The sequence below is a fragment of the Hyperoodon ampullatus genome (assembly GCF_949752795.1).
Source record: "Hyperoodon ampullatus genome assembly, chromosome: 19".
NCBI lineage: Eukaryota > Metazoa > Chordata > Mammalia > Artiodactyla > Ziphiidae > Hyperoodon > Hyperoodon ampullatus.
Genome location: NC_136932.1, coordinates 12,182,412 through 12,205,978, shown reverse-complemented (window position 1 = coordinate 12,205,978; position 23,567 = coordinate 12,182,412). Strand labels below are relative to the sequence as shown.

The following is a 23,567-nucleotide window of genomic DNA, read 5'->3' as shown; positions in this document are numbered from 1 at the left end:
CGCAGTGGTTAAGAATCTGCCTGCCAATGCAGGGCACACGAGTTCGAGCCCTGGTCCGGGAAGATCCCACATGCCGCGGAGCAACTAAGCCCGTGCGCCACAACTACTGAGCCTGCGCTCTAGAGCCCGTGAGCCACAACTACTGAAGCCCGTGAGAAGCCACCGCAGTGAGAAGCCTGCGCCCCGCCACAAAGAGTAGCCCCCGCTCTCTGCAACTAGAGAAAGCCCACGTGCAGCAGCGAAGACCCAATGCAGCCAAAAATTAAATAAATGAATAAATAAATAAATTTATTTAAAAAAAGTTTTAGTCCTTACTTAAGTGGTCTAGGCTTTTTTATATACCAGGTGAATTTTTCTGATATTACTGCTTTATTGAATGACAGTTTAAGGTCAAGGTTGCTGGACCAAAAATTTGACCTCTTAGAGTCATTGAAATTTAGGGTTCTACTGATACAATTATGTTATTTTATTATATTTTCGCATGGGATGACACCATGTTAACAATTGGCTGTGGTAGAGCTTCTCCATACTTACAGGTATATGCACAGACAAGTAATAGTAACGCTTTTCCCTGCTCTGCTTGTCTGCAGGCAGTGAAGTGAAATCTGCAAGAGTCCTGCTCGCTCAAGGCCTGCATACAGGAGAGAAGCAGGGGAAAAGCGTTACAATCAGCTTTTGTTCTACAGCATTTTAAAACATAACAGGTATGTCAGATTTTTGGTCTGTCAGCCTTGACAATGCCTCTTGAAAATGAACTGAGTATTCGCTGAGGTACTAGGTCATGTCATTGAAGTGTATTTAAAGTGTGACTGTGATAAAAGTTTTTCTAAGATTTTTGTTTTTGGAAAGAAATAATCATAAACTTCCATAGGGTTATTTGACACTAGCTACTAAAATAGTTTTTTTTTTTTTTTTTTTTTACTAACAAAAATTGTTACTCAGCCTGAGAGTGGCAGGTATGATAAAGAATATATTAAAAATTCTTTTTAGATTTTACTTTAGAATTAAAAAAAAATTTAAATTCAGTCCTGTGGATAGACTGAATTCAAACATATTTTGCGTTATCTAGCTATACTCAAACATTTGTGACTTTAGACTACAAAAACAAAAGAAAACTTTTATCCTAACTACTCATAATTGCCAAGTTACTCATGCAGTCATTTTGTTTTATATAGGTATATTGGAAAGTCTGATTCAGTTACGATCAGTGTATGGAATCACAAGAAGATCCATAAAAAACAAGGTGCTGGATTTCTTGGTTGTGTTCGTCTTCTTTCCAATGCCATCAACCGCCTCAAAGACACTGGTTGTGAGTACATACTAGTGCTTTAAAAAATTTAAATATACATATTTAAATATATATACGTATGTATATTTTTTGATGGGGGAGGCAGGGGTCCAAAAACTTAATTTCCTGTGTGTGTTTGAAACATTGGTAAAAACTCCTGGTCTAAATTTACTTTGTTGACTTTTTAAAAAGAATGAAACATTTTAAATATGTGAAACCTAGAAATTAATCAGAGCTGATACTTAGTATCCAGTGAATTTGTAAGTGCTAAGAAATGACCGATATCCAGAAAAATAAAAAGAGGGAATTCCCTGGCGGTCCAGTGGTTTAGGAGTCTGTACTCAATGCCTCGGGCCCAGGTTCAGTTCCTGGTCAGGGAACTAAAATTCCACAAGCCATGCAGTGTGACGTGGCCAAAAAAAAAAAAAAAGTAAAAAGGTGTCAAAGTATTAAATGTCTTTTTTATTACTTAGCACTCATCTCTGGTTTAGGTGCATTTGTGAGATAAAGGGAGTTTTATTTAGGTCATTGGAGTGTTTAATGTAACAGTTAAAGGGGAATTATTAGTGAATAAAAATGACATATAAAACTGCTCTGAAAAATTAAAAGTTATAAAGGTAAGACATTATTTTGAGTGTAAGACGGCTGTATTAACTGCTTAACTGTAGCTTAATTTTTCACCAAACTGGTCATTTACAAGATTAGACCAAGATCAAGACATTAGAAGCAATTTCTATATTGGGTTGATAAGTTGACTTGTTAGTGTATGTGTAATTCATGTAACCAGATGACAGAGCATCTTTTGGGGGGTATTCCATTGGGACATAGATGGAAATATCTTTTTCAACAGAAAATTTTTTTCTTTTTCTACAGAATTCTTTTTTATATAATATAAAAAATATTGCTAGTTGTTGTCATGGGATTGTAGTCCAGATGCCTATTCTAAGCAAAAATTCACATAGACTCCAGCTAATGAAATTAATAAATAAAAATAGTTTGAATTTAGCTTTGAATGTTAGATATATAATATTAAGAGATGATCCCTTTTAATGTAGAGTGTTACCACAACCAGTTATAAAAATATTACTGTTAAAAATTAAAAAGGAGAAAATTGAGCTAGAAGTTCTGAGGGGAATTTAAAGGCACCTGAGAATTTCTTATATTTCTGGGTTGACAGGGTGACCAACAGGAGGTAGAAGATGTTGGGATTGGAAAAGGTCTAGCATATAAAAAACGAACCATTTTTGGGACTTCCCCAGTGGTCTAGTGGTTAAGACTCTGCCTTCCAATGCAGGGGGCATGGGTTTGATCCCTGGTCGGGGAACTAAGATCCCACATGCTGTACAGTGCAGCCAAAAAAACCCAAAAAACAAACAAACAAAATGAACCATGTTATTCTAACCCAATGCATCAGGCAAACTGAAGACTTGTTGTATGTATGACCTTATTTCTGGTTCAATTTAGCCCACATTTATTGAACCTTTTAAGTGTCAGGTACTGTTCAAAACCCCAGTGATAGAAAGGTGAAAAAGGCATGAATCCTGTCCTCTGAGAAGCAAGGGCAAAGGCCTGCTGGCAGAGGGAGCAGGACACGTTAGAAGGACTGAACAGAAGAGGCATTGCTCTGCACAAGTCCACTGTATAGCTGTCTTATTATTGTCCATTTATTTTGCAAAGGGAAAAATAAGCCAAGTGGGGCACAGATTTTCTTTCTGCTGCTTGTGAATGTTTCATTGCAGTAATTTATATGACCTTTTTGATGTATAGTAATATTTAATTTATTAAGCACCTGATATAGTTCCATTCTATCAGGTTGGAGTGGAGAATATAAAAACTTAAGATATGGTCTTCTCCCTTTATCAATTCGTGATTTACTTAAGTAGCCAGATGGCATACAGCTATAAAGAGAATTCAGTTATAAGTGCTGTAATCAAAGTAAAACCAACATGCAGTGGGTGACATTGTTCCTTACTGTAACTAACCAGGCCAGTGTTATATCTGTTTTATAGATGAGGCATGAGAGAAGTGAGCTGCTTCTAAATGAGTTAGTACCAGAACTCAAACCCTTATGTTAGTTAATACTTGGCTTCTTATTAATACTTACTTCGTGTGTGTGGGAGTTATGTGAAATGGTTAGATAAAAAATAACAATGACAACAACTAACATTTATTGGACACTTATGTGCCAGGTACTGTGCTAAGAGTTTTACATAACCATCTGATTTAATCCTTAATAGGAGGTAAGTACTACAATTATACACGAGAAAATCAAGACTTGGGGATAAATTGCTTAAGAACAAAACTACTAAGTGGCAAGCTAAGACTTAGACTGAAGTGTTCTGAAATCTTTGGAGAGAAAATACTGCATGTTGGCACCAGGGCCTTATGGTTTTTGAAATCTGAATTTGTCAAAACTTTTCTTGAGACATTTATACTAATATTATGTACGCAGTTAGAGAATTTTAAACATTTGTCTCATCATTAAAACTTGATTAGTTCTTTAAATGATTGGTCTGATTTCCAGTGGATTGTAGAAATTTACTGTCACTCTGTAGATGTGAGAATCTCTGATACCAACTTATTTTTTGCCTTTTGCTGTTGTTGATTTGAAATAGATCAGAGGTTGGATCTATGCAAACTTGGGCCAAATGACAATGATACAGTTAGAGGACAGATAGTAGGTAAGTGTGGAATTGAAAGTTATGTGAATTTTGGCTTTATTTAAGCTGACCTAAACTCTAAATACCTTTAAAATCAAAGTACAGTAACTGTAGCTTCATTGTATTGGCATGAATTAAATGAGTCATGTAAAATTATTCAAATAGTGGATGCAGAATCTAGGACAACTTAATTTTTTTAAAAAGCAAAAAAATACAAATAATGTAAAAAACAGGCTCCTAATGTGAAGAACTATTGATCCTTTAGGAAGGAATTCTTTAAAAGTATACAAATACAGTAGAACACTGAGATAGACTTTATAGATGATACTAAGGTTTTCTGAAAGTAATTCTCAAACTGGTTTTTGAGTAAGAAAAACCAGTTTAATGCTTTGCAGTTTTAAAGTAATGTTTACTAATTGAAAAAAATAGAATGGTAATATAGCACTGATTGGAGAAAGGGAAAAATTGTTACCTTACTCATAGGCATTTAGTGGGCTAGTGGGGTTATCTTGAATTGGCCCCTTTATATAAAATTTCCTGAGACTTATCTTAATAATTGATAGATTGAGATTTGATCAAGATACCTAGAATGGTAGGGCACTGAGGTGGGCTCCTTTGAAGCTTCTTAAAGAAGCAACATGCAATTGGAATCTTACCATTGCATTATAGAGCAGAATTTAGAATAACATGATTGCATTATATGAACCTATCAGAGAGGCTTTAGTTACAGAAAGGACTTGAAGGACTTAGTTTTACAAGGCAGTGAATTAGGTTCATAGAGAGTTGCCAAAGTAGCATCATAACAAAAGCCCTATTGTGGTTATCGCAGGGAAATATCTACACTACAGCGTTATTCATAATTCCTGTCATTCTTAGATTGAGAAGGAAGTTAAAAACTAAAAAATGTGGAATACACCTTTCATGTGTTACGCCTCTTTTTAAGTGCACTAGTGGCCTTGCGTTGCCCCATTAGGATGGGAAAAAAGGAGTTAGACCCTCCTCCACGAACATGATAAAGTGTAGAAAACCTTAAAGAGAAAAATCTCATGGACAAAGAAATCGCAGGGGCTTCCCTGGTGGCACAGTGGTTAAGAATCTGCCTGCCAGTGCGGGGGACACGGGTTCGAGCCCTGGTCCGGGAAGATCACACATGCTGTAGAGCAGCTGTGCCCGTGCGCCACAGCTACTGAGCCTGTGCTCTAGAGCCGCGAGCCACAACTACTGAAGCCTGTGCGCCTAGAGCCTGTGCTCCGCAACAAGAGAAGCTGCCGCAGTGAGAAGCCCGCTCACTGCAATGAAGAGTAGCCACTGCTCGACGCAACTAGAGAAAGCCCGCGTGCAGCAACGAAGACCCGACACAGCCAAAAAAAAAAAAAAATTGCAGAATTTAGTAGGAACTAAAGAGTTCATTCTTAAGTATTAAAATAAGCTAAGACAGGTGTCTTTCAAAGAGAAATATTTTAAATTGCAGTAATTCTTTCTAGTTCTGTGACTCTTAGTATTGTTTTTGTTGTTTAATAGTAAGTCTTCAGTCCAGAGACCGAATAGGCACAGGAGGACAAGTTGTGGACTGCAGTCGTTTGTTTGATAATGATTTACCAGATGGGTAAGCAAAAACCATTAGATAATATCCCTAAAATAATGAGAAATAAGTTGGTGTTTATATTTAAGTTTAGGAATTTGCTGATCAATTCCAAAATCTAGGTTTTCCTTGTACTTAGAAAATTAGTGAGGGATCTTATCACAACAAATTCATAAAATAAGCCATGAATTAGATATGTTACATTTGTTTTTTAAGAGTTTTGACTAGAAGACAAATCAAATTTCTTGACAAATTTAAATCTCCTGTAAATATTATATATTCAAAAGGAAAACTTTTTTGATTGATTTAATTATTCAAAACAAGGCATGTAGGTGCTGAATCTGAGGCATTGCTCTATTTAGAGGGATGAGATACAGAATTTGTGTAATAGTAATTACAATAACATAGTAACATTTATTGAGCCTGCAAGTGTCAAATAGTGTTATAAGCACTTTATATCATTTATCATTACATATATATCATTACATGATATACATTAGATCATTTAATTCTCATAATGTGATTCTGGAATTAGACCATTTGGGTTCCAATCCTTACTCTTCTGTTTACTAGCTTTATGAGTTTAATCAATTTATTTGACTTTTGTAAGCTTTGGTTTATATTTATTTATCAAAGGATAATAGTATATACGCCATCAATACTTGTGAGGATTAAATGAAATCATTCATGTAAAGCACGTAGCACAATGTCTTGCATAGAGTTAGTGCTTAATAAATAATTAGCTATTATTACTACTACTGTTACTACTATTATTACCCTCATGTGTTTTACAGACCTTCGAAACTGAGACTCAGGTTAAGTATTTTGCCAGAGGCCACATAGAAATGGCAGAACTGGAACACAGATTTAAGCCTTGATTCCAAAGCTTATGTTTTTTATCATTGCTCTCTATCTTTGTTTCATACTAGTTCTGAAACCTTACCGATTTTATTTTTAATTTTCAAAGTATTTTTAATTAACTTCAATGAGGTATAGTTTACATACAATAAACTATATCCATTTTAAGTGTATAATTGGTTGAGTTTTAAGTTATTTTTGACATGAAATTTCAAATCCAAGCTATGGTATTTGCTCATTTTGTATAAGCTGTTAAAAATTGCTATAATTTGTCTGTTTATAGATCATTTTAGCTTCTTGATATATCTGTTAATTTTTATGGATTTGAGGTGGATTATGGTACTTTTGAAGGGGAAGTTTAGGGTGAAATAACTAATCAGTACTGAGAGATTACAACAGTTGTACGGCTTATTCTAAATTTGTTCTACATTATTGTACTATAATTGTAATCACAGGGGAAAAACCTATTTAGCATCTTTTTATTTTCTATTGTTTAAGGCCTCCAAACCTCTGCCAGTGGTTTGGTGGAATATTAACTATAGTCACTTGCCTAATTTTTTTGTTATATGAATTAATAAGATATTGAAGAAGAAGTGGCATAATTGCTTTTTAAAAAATTAGTTTGAGAAATAGCCCGTGTTGGTGAGGTTGTGGAGAAAAAGGAGCGCTTGTACAGTGTAGGTGGGAATATAATCAGTACAGCCACTGTGGAAAATGGTAGGGAGGTTCTTCAGAAAGTTAAAAACGGAATTACCATATGATCCAGCTATCCCACTTCTGGGTATGTATCCTAAGAAAATGAAAACACTAATTCAAAGAGGTATATGCACCCCTTTGTTCATTGTAGGATTATTTACAATAGATAAGATATGGAAGATAGATAAGATATGGAAGCAGCCAAAGTGTCCATTAATAGATGAATGGATAAAGAAGATGTATTACACACACACACACACACACACACACACACACACACAGGAATATTGCTCAGCCATAAAAAAAGAATGAGATCTTGTCATTTGCAACAACATGGATGGATCTAGAGAGTATTATGCTAAATGAAATAAGTCAGACAAAGACAGATATCATATGATTTCACTTATATGTGGAATCTAAAAAACAAAGCAGACAAACAAAACAGAAACAGACTCATAGATACAAAGAACAAACTCTGTATTGGTTTGCCAGAGGGGAGGGAGAGGAGGGGAAATTGATGAAATAGGTGAAGGGGATTAAGAGGTACAAACTTTCAGTCATAAAATAAGTAAGTCACAGGGATGTGATGTACAGCATAGGGAATATAGTCCATATTGTAATAACTTTGTATGGTGACAGATGGTTCCTAGACTTGGTGATCATTTTGTAGTGTATAGATGTCAAACTACTATGTTGTATACCTGAAACTAATATAATATTGTATGTCAACTATACTTAAAAAAATTCATAACTTTTAGTAGAAAATGTGTAAGAGAAAATAAAAATATGAAGATTAAAAAAATTAGTTTGGGTAGGGTAAATGCTTTAAAAAGCTTTTATATACTTTTCTAGTTAAATTTAATTTTTAAAAATTATGTATAATTTTTATTTTTAGTATGGCCTTTTTACTCCCGCTAAGTTCTGGAGAAATTAGTATAATTTAATTGAGCATTGTTGACATCATTGAAAAATTCTCAGTTTGGCTGATGGAAAATATTAGTCATACCTCAGTATAAATATTTTAAAAGCTTCAGAATTCTAGAAGACATATTGTACAGTTCTAAAATAAGTTGAGACAATTCCTATATTCTGTGTATTGCTTTTTCAATTTGTCATTCCTGATTCATAACAGCAAATGTCTTCCTGGCTTGTTCCAAAAACATTCCATGTCTGGCTTCCTATTACTGCTTTATCTCTCAATATTTTTATTTAAGCTGGGAAGAAAGGCGAACTGCCTCTGGAAGAATCCAGTACCTAAACCACATAACAAGAACTACGCAATGGGAACGCCCAACACGGTAAGAACATACAAGTATCTTCCCATGGTCTGTGCTGTTTGCCCTCCTGAAGTCCCCTATCTGTTTATCTGTCAGTTTTACCAGATTTCCTTTCTTGGTTTAAACTGCTCTAGATCAGTAGATCTTATAGCAAATGCCATTATTATTTTTAATAAAGATTGCTTAGCAGGTCATCCTGTTATTGTAGCTCCATGGCCTGTGATGGCGTTCAATAAATATTTATTAGATGAGTTAAATGAATACATTGAGAAGTCATCTTATTTCTAGGACTCTTAAAAATTTTTTTTGAGTCCATTATTGAATGGCTGTAACAAAATATGTATACAGGATCTCCATTTATTCAGTAAAGTCGGGGGATGATTATATTGTGTCCAGTAAGGTCTTTGACCAAGGTAAGAACCAGATGCTCTGAGACCATATGGAGGGGCACCTGACTTAGAGTTGGGGGCAAGATGGTAGAACTTGCAAAGGAAAACTCTGAAGGAGGAGAGTCTCTGAACTAAATCCTGAAGAATATGAGAATTTAGCCAGGTAAGGGGAAGGTGATAGAAAGTGTTCAGGGTAGTGGTAACAGCTATCATTCAGTTCACCAAATTGTTATATGCCAGGCACTGTGCTCAGCATTTGGGCTATAACCATGAATAAGGCAGAAAGGCCTTCCTGGAGCTTAATGTGTAAAGACATGGGGATGCAAGATAAGTTTTGAAAGCTTCAAGGAAAGCTCTAAGTAACTGAAAATGAATAGGATAAGTGGCTGGATTTCCTTTTTTTTCAGAATAAGAAAAAAGTTTATTTGCCACCTCTACTCAGTGTTTGTTTTGCTCCTTCTACTTTTTTTTTTTTTCCCTGAGCAGGACTGCCACCAGACATAGAACATCAGATGCTTCTCATTAGCTATACTTTTATTTATTGGGGATTAATTGCTTAACTCATTGAACCACAAAGTTTTCTCTATTATACTGTGATTCTCAGATGAAAGCTTAGCTTATGTTGCCATTTTAAAAAGTGCTTATTTGAGAGTTGATTTCTAGTATTAAACTGCCAAGGATTATATGGAAGTCAAAGAACCTATTTTTATCATATTTGAGTATAAATAAATGTGTACTTGTGTCAGTGCTTAAGTGAAGTCTATTTCCTTCTCATTTAACTGATAAAATTGACTTTAATTTCCACATGAATAAAGTCAATTGCATTGTAAATGTTAGTTTAAAAATTAACTCTTGGGCTTCCCTGGTGGCGCAGTGGTTGAGGGTCCGCCTGCCGATGCAGGGGACACGGGTTCGTGCCCCGGTCCGGGAAGATCCCACATGCCGCAGAGCGGCTGGGCCCTTGAGCCATGGCCACTGAGCCTGCGCGTCCGGAGCACCGCAATGGGAGAGGCCACAACAGTGAGAGGCCCGCGTACCGCAAAAAAAAAAAAAAAAATTAACTCTTGATTATCCTCTTAGTTTGGATGACCTACAAGAGGCTGTAAGCTCTTTGAAGAGACAGACTATCTTTCCTTTATTCACTCAATATTTATTGAACTACTACTCTTAAATATATGCTGAGCACTACTATAGGTGCAGGGAATATATATGGTGGGGAACAAACTAGGCAGACTTCTCTCAGTAAATATTCTAGTGGGGGAAGACAGACGAAAACAAGGATGCAAATGAGAAAAATATCAGAAGTTACTGCCATGCTGAGGAAGTAAGGTGAGGTACTGTCAAATGCCTGGGTGACTACTTTAGATCTGAAGGTCAGGAACGACCTCTTAGAGGCAACATTTAAGCTTAAGCTAAGATTTGAATGACAAAAAGGAGTCTGGCCTAGGGAAAATAGGAGAAAAAATCACTCTAGGTAGAAGGAAGGGCTACTCTCCAGCACTAAAGGTAGAACGACCATGGCGAGCTTAAGGAGGAGGAAGAATGTCAATGTGGCAGAGGCAGAGTGGGAGAATGGTGGGGACGCAGGTCTGAGGTTGCCTGTGGCTAAGCCAAGTAAGGCTTGGTGAGCTCATACTCCCATCTACAAATATATGCGGATTTCATATGAAATGTAATTAAAATCAATATAAAGTGATTTGAGTACATAATTGATAATCTGCTTATCACCTGGGTTTCTTTGGTGCTTTGAGGCTTTGGGTTTGCTTTTATTGAGAGTTCTTGAGTCATTATATTTGTATTAATCATTCCATTTTCTTACAAGTGATTGTTATTGCTGTACATACATTGTCTATAAAATTCTGCTTTTGGTATCTGAGTTGAGTAACTCTTTTTCCTTGTTACTTTTCGATAGACCAGCATCTGAATATTCTAGTCCTGGCAGACCTCTTAGCTGTTTTGTTGATGAGAACACTCCAATTAGTGGAACAAATGGTGCAACATCTGGACAGTCTTCAGATCCCAGACTGGCAGAGAGGAGAGTCAGGTCACAACGACATAGAAATTACATGAGCAGGACACATTTACATACTCCTCCAGACCTACCAGAAGGCTATGGTATGACAACTAGCAGAGGAAAAATAAAGTGTGTTTTACTGATTTCAGCTTGCTAAGAAGCCAGAAAATCAACTTTTAAAGAAGTTATTAATCTGGGTTTAGGAATTCTGCATGAAAATCAAAGTAAATGTAAAACACCCCAACTTTGAAAAGTCTTTGAAGTGGTAGAAGACTAACAGCACTTTGACTTTGGGCCAGTCGTTTAACCTTAACCTTTTTGCCCAGTTACAATGAAATGAGATGAATGATACCTCTCCTTTTCACAAAGGTATTGTGAGAAGCATATGAAACACTGTGAGACTGCTTTGTAAACAGGCACTGTAAAAAGTGAGACGGTGTTTTTCTTGATAATGGCAATCTGAAGTCAGACTTGTAATTTTCTAGACGTGCATATTTAGAAATAATTTAAAAAGCATATTTCTGATGGTATTTATATATTGTATTTGTATTGTCTATAATTTTGTGTCATCTGAGTGATTGGGTTATTGTAAATGATTTAGTCACTTCTGTGTTTGTGTAAAAGTACTATAATCTTCTATAATTCCCTAAATTTTAGAATTCCATGTGAAAGATGACATGAATCTTCTCATAGTTGAATACAGAACTTCCTAAACTCTTGCAGTATGACCTCAGCTGTTCTCTCCTCTCTTGCTAAAAGCTTAACCAAGTTACTTAACATCCTTGCCCTTTCCACAGCCTCTAGATAAACAGTTCTGGGCTGATGATGACACCTAGTGACCAACATTGGGAATTGCCTGATCTAACTTGTATTTTATTTTTACTCCAGAATGTTCTTTAAACTTACACAAATGCATCATTCTTACTTTATTTTTAAAGTATTTTAACTATTTAATTTTTTAAAAAACCCAATTTTTCCATTAATTGAGCTAGGCCACACAGGTTAACTTAAAACACAGTGGTTAGAGCATGGGCTTGGGAAACAGCTGGGTTCATATCCTGGCTTTGCTATATATTAGTTGTGTGACGCTGGGCACATTAACCTGTTTGAGCCTCAGTTTTATCTTCTATACTATAAAGTGGGGAAAATATTATTACCAACCATGTAGATTTGTTGCAAGAAATAAATGAAATTTCATGAGAAGTTAAAATTTAGCTGTTATTATTAGTGTCCAGACCTTAGAATCAAGTATCTCCTGGCATTCTTTTTAATTGAGATTATAAGGCAAGTGGTTTGGAGTGGGGGTGGTTATACTTCATACTTTTACAATATTTGTGTGATTTGGATTAAAAAAATTTTTTTGTACAACCAAAAACATAGGAGTAAAGTGGGTATCAAGGCTGAAATTATTGCAGCTGTCATCTAGAACCAGTTTTAAACATTTTTACACTTATAATTTTAAAAGTTTAAATTGATTTTTATTACAGGTTTATAAACAAATTTATACTAATATATATTAGCAATAGTTTTATTGTTTCATATATTGGAATTTTTCATTAGATTTTGTTTTTTTAAAAAAAAAGGTAGTTCTGTTGCTTGAAAACATAAGTAAATAAAGACTACAGACCACCACTGAAGAAACCCTTTCACAGATTCCTTCTCTTTGCCCTGGCCTCCTCACTCTCTCCCCAAGGGCCTTGATTTAGTTTTACCTGTGGCTTTTTTTTACCCAGTAGGCATGTGTGCTCTTTAGTCTTCCTGCTCCTAACTTGATTATTTTTTCATAATTGCTTCTTTTAGACTATAGGGTGTCTCTTCTATATTCCATCTTTTTTGCTACTGTTTGAGTCCAAATGTAGTCTTGAGAATACACCTCTCTCAAGGAAAGAAAAAACATAAGTCTTGATATAAAATTAGGCATAATTTAAAAAGCATTACCAGCCTGCAAACTCTTTGAAAGTTTCTGCAGATCCCTGAGAATCTCCCCAGAGTTGGTTAGCCTCTTCCTCTGAGCCCTTCTGTTTCCCTTAGGCTCCACATTTAAGACAAATAAAAGATAATTTCTTCATGTTTGTTTTATTTAATTATTGGTTCTGTGACAATCTTGTTTTCTGTTTTCCATTGCAACATGTTTAATATTTGAGCCACATTATAAGTGTAGTTGGCTTTTAAATAGCTGGGCTGTGACCCTCACCACCATTTATAAGACTGTTTCCAGGAGAAAATCTGTTCTGAGTTCAGAACAAGTGATTTGTAAAGCCGTTCTTTTGTAATGAAATAGATTGGTAATTTGGAGAGTTTACCTATTAATATAATATCATCCTAGTGTTTATAGCTGTTTTTGATTTGGACATTCTGAATATGTTTTTATTATTAGTGTTTCTTAATTTTACAGAACAGAGGACAACACAACAAGGTCAGGTGTATTTCTTACATACTCAGACTGGTGTGAGCACATGGCATGATCCAAGAGTGCCTAGGTAAGAACATATTCTAAATACCCTTCATACCACTGAATATCCATTTCACCTAGGATTTATTTATTTAATCTTTAACTTCTTAAAATAGATGATGTAAAAGTTTGGCTCTTTCTGATCATATTTTCAGTTTGACATTTAGTAGAAAGTCCTACTTACTTCTCTGCAACCCTACCCCAGTGCCGTACCACCCAACCAGTCTCCAGTTCCTCTCCCCCTCCCCCTTAAAAAAATCGAGGCAAAAATGTGGGTCTTGTAGGAATTTGAAAATTGACCTGGGGAAAACATACATACCCTTACAAAAACATACATACCCTTTTTTTTTTTTAAGGGTAGTAAATTGATATTTTTATTTCTGGTTAGGCTTTTTAAAAAAAGGTTTGTTTATTTTAACTTTATATAAGTGTATTCAGTCTTCATGTTTCATTTTAATGTAGAAAAGGAATAACCCAGTTAACATAAATTAATTTTAAATGCCAAAACTTGTATGTTTGAATTGCAGGCCTTGTTGAATGCATTTACTAACCAAAATGTCAGCTATCTTTTAACTTTAAGAAGATGGAATGACACAAAATCAATTTAGTAGTTTAACACAGTTTCTGGTACATTTTAGTATCAAATAATACATTTTAAACCACTAGCTATTTTGAATTATTTTCTACTGAACAGATGGAGAGTGCCAAGTAGTCCAGTTGAAGCTGCAAAAAAAGGTTGAGTTCTAAGTGAAATTCTAAATCAACTTTGTAAGCTATACATATACCTTTGTTGGATGAGGATATTTTATATATTAAGGGCAGCATTCCTCTCTTCAAAAAAAAAAAAAAAGTCCTATGGAGGGTCAAGAGATCTTTTTCTGCCTAAAGTTTGTACTGAGAGATCTACTTGTCTAGAATCATGTTTTTGAATTAAAAACAGATGTGACTAGCTGATTTTGGATTGCTTTGATACTCTGTTTATTTATAAATAAAGCTATTGTAATGAAAATGTTTTCCTTTTTTTCTTTTGGTCGCGCTTTGCGGCTTATGGGATCTTAGTTCCCTGACCAGGGATTGAACCTGGGCCCCGGCAGTGAAAGCACCGAGTCCTAACCACTGGACCGCCAGGGAATTCCCAAAATGTTTTACTTTGTGATAGAGCTTAATCAGAATCTTCTGAGGGTGGCAGCCAAGGAAAAGTGTTATCATTCATTATTGTATCAAGGTTGCCATTTCTGTGTCTTCATGATATAAGCTGTTGATTAAAAAAAAAAATAGTGGGGAGGAAATTTTTGTTTTATTAATAAGCTCACTGAAAAAAATCTAAGTGCCTAACTTTTAGAAATAAGAGTCTTGATATGTAAATTATGAAAAGAAGTGTTTTGGGTTCTGTTTATCAGGTTGAAGGTCAGTAACGAACTTTTCTATAACATAATTTAAAATCATTGGAAGGAAATGTTTAGAAGAAAAATGATTAAAAAAAAAAACTGAATGATTTACAACAGTGTGAAAGCTGATCTTGAGCTGCCTTTTGAAAGAGTGGTGTGTAAGCTGGTGTCGGAAGTTGAAACAGAGAGATTTTGGCAGTGTGTTCTTACTCCTAAGGAAACAATGTTGGTTTTTCGTTAATGAATAAGGGGTTTCTATAAAGATTTAAGAATATTTCATATTGAGTATTGAATAATGACTTTATGAAATAACGCTTTGGATTATATTTCTTTTCTTTAGTCTCTATGCTCCAAATTGTTATCTTAAAATATATTTTGTTTTGGGGGATCCTTTAGTGAATATGTCTTTTGTATGGAGGATCTTTTATCAAAGCAGACTATAAATATTTAGATTCTATTCAAATATCATCACTGTTCAATCAAAGACATTTATAAAATAGTGTCACTCAGACACTTTAAAACTAACTTTATGTAAAGATATCCAGTAAACTTAGATTTATCTGAGAAGTACCATTTTAGAATGTTTTGTATTTCTCTTTAAAATAATGATTAATGCTTTGTTATTCACTATATTGCATACTGACTATGTAGTCTTAAAATACAGATCTGTATTACTTTTTATGGCTGTATAACATACCATTTTCCTTTAATCATTTCCCAGTTCCACATAAAGAGTGTTTCCAGTTTTCTGCTTCTCATCAATTCTTTAGAGCCCTCCCATGTATGACTATAAATTTATAAAATTCTAAATAAAATGATATAAAGTGAAATTCTGCATTACATCAAAAGCATTATTCATTCTTTGATTACAAAGAATGATAATTGTTTTTCATTTCTAAAAGTTCCATTTAAAAAAAATCTATCTGTTCATTCTTAATAATCTCTCAGGAATAGTTTGTCTTTGTAATTGTTCCCTTTTATTATTTGTTTTAAACATTTCATATCATAGCTATTCTTTTTGATCTCTGACAGTACTTGGGGAACTAATTCCGTGGTTTTGTTTCTACTGACTCAGTCATCATGAATTCCTTTCTGAAGTGTTTGGTGATCTTTGATTGTGAGTTTGATTTTAATTGGTTGGAGTTCTGTGGACCTAAAGTGAGAATTTAGGAATTTTTCCTGGAATCACTTCATCTTCCCTTTGAGTTCTCCGTGGGGAAGTTCCAGATTTCCTTTTCCAACCTTGCTGCTGACCTGAGGCTGAGTTTCCCAATTAACCACTACCCTCTGGTACCCCCCGACTCTGCCTGTCTGCCACTCAGGTACCACCAGCTCCAGTTTAATTCACTTAAAAAAAATTTGAGAAGGATTCTTGGAACTTTTCCCCTTTTGCCTCTTGAGACTAGCAGTGTCTCAGAATAGCGTGTTCTTTCTAATCTTTAGTTCTGTAGCAGAAGAATCTCTGGGGCACCTATAAGCACAAGTTAAAAATTCTTGTTCCAACAAATCTCTGGGTGCCCATCATTACGTTTTCACTATGACTAAGAAGAGGTTATTTCAGGAAAACTTTTTTTCTAGTTTAACTTTGAAAACATAATTTTGATGAGATTTGTCATTGTAATTATTGGTTACAGTTTAAATTTATATTAGACATGCTGCTTTTATTTCATTCTTTAAGGTTCTATAAATCTTTATCATATATAATAGTATTTTAAGAATGCATGATATAATAACAGTGGTCTTTGCTCCAAAAAGCAAAAAGTCTTTTTGCTTTTTTTATTGTAGCAGTAAACCTTAGAACATTCTTCCTAAGGTGTCTTAAACAGGTTCTTCATTCACTAGCTTTATATCTTTCAGAATTCAAAATGGAGTAGTTATCCTTTAAAATATATACTGTGGTTATTTTCAAGATCACATTTCAATAACATTTCCAGTTTTGCTTTGTTGAAGAGCTTAAAATTAATCATGGAATGAACATTTACACAAATTTTATGGTGTAGTAAAGAAAGAAATAATTGAAGGGAAATTTTAGAAAACATTTAATTCCTTATATCACTGACATTTGGAAAACAATATTTTGTCAGACAAGTATTGAAGTACAGTTTATGTTGGCAAATGTTGTGATTGCTTTTATATTAATTTAAAACCTGAATTACATTAAAGCCCAGGAATGAACTGACTAAAAATGTAGGCTGTGTGATAAGTTTCTGAGCCATCAATGGATTGGGTTTTGAATATGCAAGTTTGTTAAACCATTGGGAATTAAAGATTCCAGCTGAATGTCTCAAGTTTCTGAAACAATACATTTTCTCAGACTTCATGGAATTGTTCTGTGTCATTTACACTTGCTTGGCTCAGCAGGCCCAGCAGTGAGGTATTTTTTATTTTATATTTGTTTTTGCAGGGATCTTAGCAACATCAATTGTGAAGAGCTTGGTCCATTGCCTCCTGGATGGGAGATCCGGAATACAGCAACAGGCAGAGTTTATTTCGTTGACCATAACAACAGAACAACACAGTTTACAGATCCTCGGCTCTCTGCTAACTTGCATTTAGTTTTAAAGTAAGTTTTTGAAACAATACATGTTCAAATGCGAGTCTGAACAAGAGAAGACTGATAGATGCTTTTTGTAATAAATGTGATAGAATGTCTGCTCTCTTCAATTATAAATCACTTGTTGAACATAATTTTATATAAGAATATGACAAATTCTACTCTCATGTTTGGGTATTTTAATCCCACTGTGCTTAAGTAGGAACCTGTCCTGAAATGTTAGGAAAAGGGTATGTATCAGAGGTGCACCGTAGCACACCTGCAGAGACAGGCTACTTTATGGGGTGGATGGATTTTTTTCCTTGAGTGCATCAGAAATAGCTCTAGGATAGCTGAATCTATCCCAGATGATTTTCTGATGTGTCAGTTTTGTGCCTTTTAAGGCTTCTTTCCCATTTGCAGGACTTAGTCATTCTTACGAGTCTTTGTGAATGGGCTTGATGTACCCTGGTTTTTTTTTTTAATTATTAAAATACAGTTGATTTACAATACTGTGTCAGTTTCAGGTATATAGCAGAGTGATTCAGTTTGCTATATATATATATGTAATATATATATATTTCAGATTATTTTACATTATAGTTTATTACAAGATACTGAATATAGTTCCCTGTGTTCTATAGTAAATCCTTGTTACTTATGTATTTTATGTATATTAGTTTGTATCTGTTAATCCCATACTACTAATTTATCCCTCCCCACCCTCCCTTTCCCCTTTGGTAACCATAAGTTTGTTTCCTACATCTGTGAGTCTGTTTCTGTTTTGTATATAGATTCATTTGTATTATTTTTTAGATTCCACATATAAGTGATAATCATATAATATTTGTCTTTCTCTCTCTGGCTTACTACACTTAGTATGATAATCTCTAGGTCCATCCATGTTGCTGCAAATGGCAATATTTCATTCTGTTTTTATGGCTGAGTGATATTTTAGAGAGTGTGTGCGTGTGTGTGTGTGTATGTGTGTGTATACTTGGGTTGCTTCCATGTCTTGGCTGTTATAAATAGTGCTGCTGTGAACATTGGGGTGCATGTATCTTTTCAAATTAGAGTTTTCATATTTTCCAGATATATGCCCAGGAGTGGGATTGCTAGATCATATGATAGCTCCATTTTTAGTTTTTTCAGGACCCTCCATACTGTTTTCCATAGTGGCTACACCAATTTACATTCCCAAGAACAGTGTAGGAGGGTTCCCTTTTCTTCACACTCTCTCCAGCATTTATTAATGTAGACTTTTTGACGAACTATGGGTTTAAAAAAAAATTCAGCTTTATTAAAATTTAATTGACACACAAGAAATTGTACATATTTGCAGTGTACAGTTTAAGTTTTGACATGTTATATACCTGTGAAACCATCACCATAATGGAGATAGTGAACATATCCATGACCCCTGAAAGTCTCCTCCTGCCTCTTTGTAGCCTGTTGGTAATCCCTCCTCCCATCCCTTCCCTAGTTTCCTAAGGCTGCCGTAACAAAATATCACACACTGGGTGGTTTATAACAATAGAAATTTATTCTTTTACAGTTCTGGAGGCTAGAATTCAGAATCAAGTTGTCAGAAGGGTTGGTTCCTTCCGGTGGCTCTGAAGGAAAATCTGTTCCATGCCTCTCTCCTAGCTTCTGGTGGTTGCCAGAAACTTTACTGTTCCTTGACTTGTGGACACATTATCCCAGTGTTTACCTTTGTCTTCACGTGGCCTTCTATGATCTATTTTATCCACAAAACTTCTGCCACCAAGTGTGTGGGTTTTTTTCCTCAAATATTCCAGTTCTCCACGTCTGCGGACGCCAATGAGGTGTACAGCGCCTGAATTCAGTCTAATACCACCTGCAGTTAGTATCAGGCCTCACAGGTTAAGGGCTCAGTCTCACAAGACTGTTCTCATTTCTGATGCCATTTATAAGTCCCAGGCCTCCCGTATTTCTTGCCAACTGGCTATAAATCGAGTTCTCATGACTCTCTCCTTGGGTTCAATAATTTTCTAGAATGGCTCACAGAACTCAGGGAAATTATTTCTTTACTATTACCAGTTTATTATAAAGGATGCAACTCAGGAACAGCCACATGGAAGAGAGGCACAAGACAAGGTATGGGGCAGGGGCTGCATAGTGCGTCCACGCCCTCTCCAGGCGCTTCATCCTCCGAGCACCCTCAGTGTGCTCACCATCCAGAAGCTTTCTGAACACTGTTGTTTAGGCGTTGTTATGGAGTTGTTATCACACAGGAGTGATCGATTATTAACTCAATCTCCAGTTCCTCTCCCCTTCCCCAGAGGTTGGGGGGATGTGCCTGGAAGTTCTAGGCTTCTAATCAAGCCTTGGTCTTTCTGGCGACCAGCCCCCAACCTGAAATTATATAGGGACCTAGCAAGTCACCTCACTGAAACAAAAAATGCTCCGATACCCAGGAAATTCAAAGGGATTCAGGAGCTTCTGTGTCTTGTACTGGGGACAAAGACCAAATATTAGAACAGAATACACTCCTGTCACCTGTGTCACTCAGGAAATTTCAAGCATTTTAGGAGTTCTGTGTCAAGAACTGGGGACAGAGACCAAAGTATATTTCTTATTATGCCACACTTTCTTTCCTGTATGTCTGGGTCGAAATTTACCTCTTCTTATAAGGATACCAATTTATTGGATTTAGGGCCACCCTAATCCAGTGTGACCTCATTTAACTTGATCACATCTGCAAAGACCCTATTTCCAAATAAGGTCACACTCACAGGTGCCAAGGCTTAGGACTTCATCGTATTTTTTTGGATACAGTTCAATCCACACCCCATCTTCAGCCAACCATTGATTTACTTTTTCTGTCGCCATACATTTGCAATTTTTAGAGTTTTAGATGAGTGGATTCATACGGTATGTACTCTTTTCTTGGTTTCTTTTACCCAGCCTAATTATTTGAGATTCATCTCTGTTGTTGTTTGTATAGTTCACTTCTTTTCATTGCTGGGTGGTATTCCATTGTATGGATAGACCTCAGTTTATTTGTTTACCTGTTGATGAACATTTGGATTGTTTCAGTTTGGGCCATGACTAAACTGTTACGAATATTCGTGTGGGTTTTTTTATTTTTGGCCACACGGTGTGGCATGTGGGATCTTAGTTCCCCGACCAGGGATCGAACCCGCGCCCCCTGCATTGGAAGTGCAGAGTCTTAACCACTGGATCGCTAGGGAAGTCCCGGAACATTTATGTTTAAGTCTTTGTGTGGACATATGCTCTCACTTCTCTTTGATAAATAAATACCCAGGCTGCATAATATGATAGATTTATGTTTAACTTTTAACTGCCAGCTTTCTTTTTGAAGTGATTGTACCATTTGACTTTCCCACTAGCAGTGTATGAGAGTTGTAGTTGCTCTTGCTAACACTTGGTATGGTTAATCTTAATTTTGGACATTCTAAAAGATGTGTAGTGTTACCTCATTTTGTTTTTTGGGGTGGGGCAGTCTGTGTTGGGTCTACGTCGACAGGCTTTCTCTGGTTGCGGCGAGCAGGGGCTACTCTTCGTTGTGGTGCGTGGGCTTCATTGCGGTGGCTTCTCTTGTTGCAGAGCATGGGCTCTAGGCACGCGGGCTTCAGTAGTTGCGGCACATGAGCCCTAGGGCGTGTGGGCTTCAGTAGTTGATGCACGTGGGCTCAGTAGTTGTGGCGCACGGGCTTAGTTGCTCCGCGGCATGTGGGATCTTCCCAGACCAGGGATCGAACCCGTGTCCCCTGCATTGGCAGGTGGATTCTTAACCACTGTGCCACCAAGGAAGTCCCTCATTATTGTTTTAATTTGCATTTCTCTAATGACTAATGATGTTGAGCATCTTTTCATGTGCTTATTTCCATCTGTATATCTTCTTTGGTGAAATTTTTTGCCCCCTTTTTAAAAAAAAACTGAGTTTGTTTTTTTTGACTTTTGAGTTTTGAGAATTCTTTAGATATTTGAAATACAAGTTTTATGTCAGCTATATGCTTTAGAAAGACTTTCTCCTAGACCATGACTTGTCTTTTCATTTTCTTAACAGTGTCTTTTGAAGAGCATAAGGTTTCTTTGAAATTTCAATGAAGTTCATTTTATCCATTTTTTCTTTTATGAATTGTGTTTTGGGGATCATATTTAAGAAATTTTTGCATAACACGAGTCATAAAACTTTTCTAGTGTTTCAGAAGTTTTACGGCTTTAGGTTTTACATTGAGGTCTGTGATCCACTTTGAATTAAAGTTTTGTATCTTTAAGTTGGTATACCCAAGTTTTTTTTGTTTTTGGTTTTTTTGTTTTTGGATAGGATTAATACAGTTGTTTAGAGAGTATTTTTAATATATTCTGTTTTGATTTATATATGTGTGTGTATTAAAAAACACCTTTATTACAATGTTTTATGAGAGTAGTAAATGGTGATTTGTAATTTTCATCAAAGCTGCATTTTCTCTGGATAGTTACACGTTCTAGGTATAAAATTTGGCCTGGTACATAAGAATCACTGAATGTAAAGTAAGTTTGGGTGATTTGTTAGAGAACTGAAAGTTATTTTTGTTTATTTTCTCATAGCTACCATTGCCCTTTATCTTTAGGTTAGGAGATTGTACTCTTGTGTCTGTTGTGTGTAAAATTAAATTCCAGGGACTTCCCTAATAGCGCAGTGGTTGAGGGTCCACCTGCCAATGCAGGGGACACGGGTTCGAGCCCTGGTCCAGGAGGACCCCACATGCCACGGAGTAACTAAGCCTATGTGCCACAACTACTGAGCCTGCGCTCTAGAGCCCGCATGCCACAACTACTGAAGCCTGCGCGCCTAAAGCCTGTGCTCCACAACAAGAGAAGCCACTGCAATGAGAAGCCTGCGTGCGGCGGCAAAGAGTAGTCCCCGCTCGCCACAACTAGAGAAAGCCTTGTGCGCAGCAGCGGAGACCCAATGCAGCCAAAAAAAAAAAAAAAAAATTATATTCCAACTGAGTCACTCAATGTTTGCATAGATATCGATAGTGAATTATCTGACTTTTTATTTCCTGATGGTTTATTGGAATTAACTAGTTCATTATAGCGTAAGATTCTTTTTAAAAATTCTTAGATGCAACTTATATTATTTTTGCCAGGAGAATAAAAATATCTCTAGGCAATGTGCCTTTAAAATTATTATTATATTTCTGCTGTACTTGGGAGATTATTTTAGTGTATTTGTGGTAAACCATATATGTGCAGTTAGAAGTCACTTTAGCACAACAGACAATGTGATTGTACTGAATGCCACTGACTATAATACTTAAAAATGGTTAAATGGTAAATTTTATGCTACGTATATTTTACCACAATAAAAAGACAAGTAGGGACTTCCCTGGTGGTCCAGTGGTTAAGACTCCACACTTCCATTGCATGGGGCACGGCTTCAATCCCTGGTCGGGGAACTAAGATCCCGCATGCTGTGCAGCGTGGCCGAAAGAAAAGAAAGAAAAGTAGACACTTTATAAAGCGTTTAGACTTGTTTGTAAAGTGCTCATTTCTCTGTGCCAGTAACTTGCTGTGACCTCCCACATTCTTGTGGTCTAGACTGTAGCGTGCATAGGAGAAGGGGTCCCTGCCAAGCTGCCAGTTCAAACTGTCTCTTCCAGAGAGACAGACTCTAGATAACGGGTTTGGCCTATGCCTGAATTTTAAAGGGAGAGATGGTAAACTACGTAGAAGAAAATGGAAACGGTATTTGAGAAAGTTGTTCTCAGCAGCTGTATAAAAGTTTTTTGAATAAAACTCTGTTATCCGCTTCCGTAAGTTCCAAGAAATAAACTTTGGAGCTAGTTTATTGTTGTCAAAAATGTCAAGCTAAGAATATAATAAGGCCTAGAAATGCTATAGGTAGACTTGGTTTAGCGTAGGATGCTATTTTAAATGTGTAATTGCAATCTCTCGTTTAAAATACTTCAGTAATATTTGTTTACTTTTAGTCGGCAGAACCAATTGAAAGACCAGCAACAGCAGGTGGTATCGTTGTGCCCTGATGACACAGAGTGTCTGACAGTCCCACGGTACAAACGAGACCTGGTTCAGAAACTAAAAATTTTGCGGCAAGAACTTTCCCAGCAACAGCCTCAGGCTGGCCATTGCCGCATTGAGGTTTCCAGGGAAGAGATTTTTGAGGTAAACTTGCAAGTCTTGTTTTAAAGTAGAGAAAAATTAATTCAGTGATGTACTCTGTTTTCCAAGTATATTTTGGGGGACTCATATCTCTTTAGAATGGGAGAATTTTCATTATGTCCTTTTTAGTTGTGGGAATAAGGGCAATAATATTGGAGAGATTTAATACATAAGGTAAACATTTAAATGGGATGAAGTGTGAGATGTTCTGATTGGGGCAGCTTGGTCCTTGCAGTTGCAGATACTTATTTGTTAATGAATTTTAAAAGACCAC

General features: G+C 36.0%; 1 protein-coding gene across 2 annotated transcripts in view; it reads left to right on the top strand.

Moving 5' to 3' along the window:
- SMURF2 (SMAD specific E3 ubiquitin protein ligase 2) overlaps positions 1 to 23,567 on the top strand; it is a gene marked incomplete at its 5' end in the record, with an annotated part of 120,258 nt that overhangs the window by 82,373 nt on the left and 14,318 nt on the right. The window contains 8 exons of one of the 2 annotated variants that reach the window (XM_079725318.1): positions 1,176 to 1,309; positions 3,904 to 3,969; positions 5,470 to 5,554; positions 8,299 to 8,382; positions 10,663 to 10,865; positions 13,160 to 13,244; positions 17,009 to 17,167; positions 23,104 to 23,296. In XM_079725318.1, the coding sequence (XP_079581444.1) occupies positions 1,176 to 1,309; positions 3,904 to 3,969; positions 5,470 to 5,554; positions 8,299 to 8,382; positions 10,663 to 10,865; positions 13,160 to 13,244; positions 17,009 to 17,167; positions 23,104 to 23,296 (1,009 nt within the window). Of the gene's footprint in view, positions 1 to 1,175; positions 1,310 to 3,903; positions 3,970 to 5,469; positions 5,555 to 8,298; positions 8,383 to 10,662; positions 10,866 to 13,141; positions 13,245 to 17,008; positions 17,168 to 23,103; positions 23,297 to 23,567 lie in introns of both variants that reach the window. The other variant, XM_079725317.1, reaches the window with a different exon arrangement.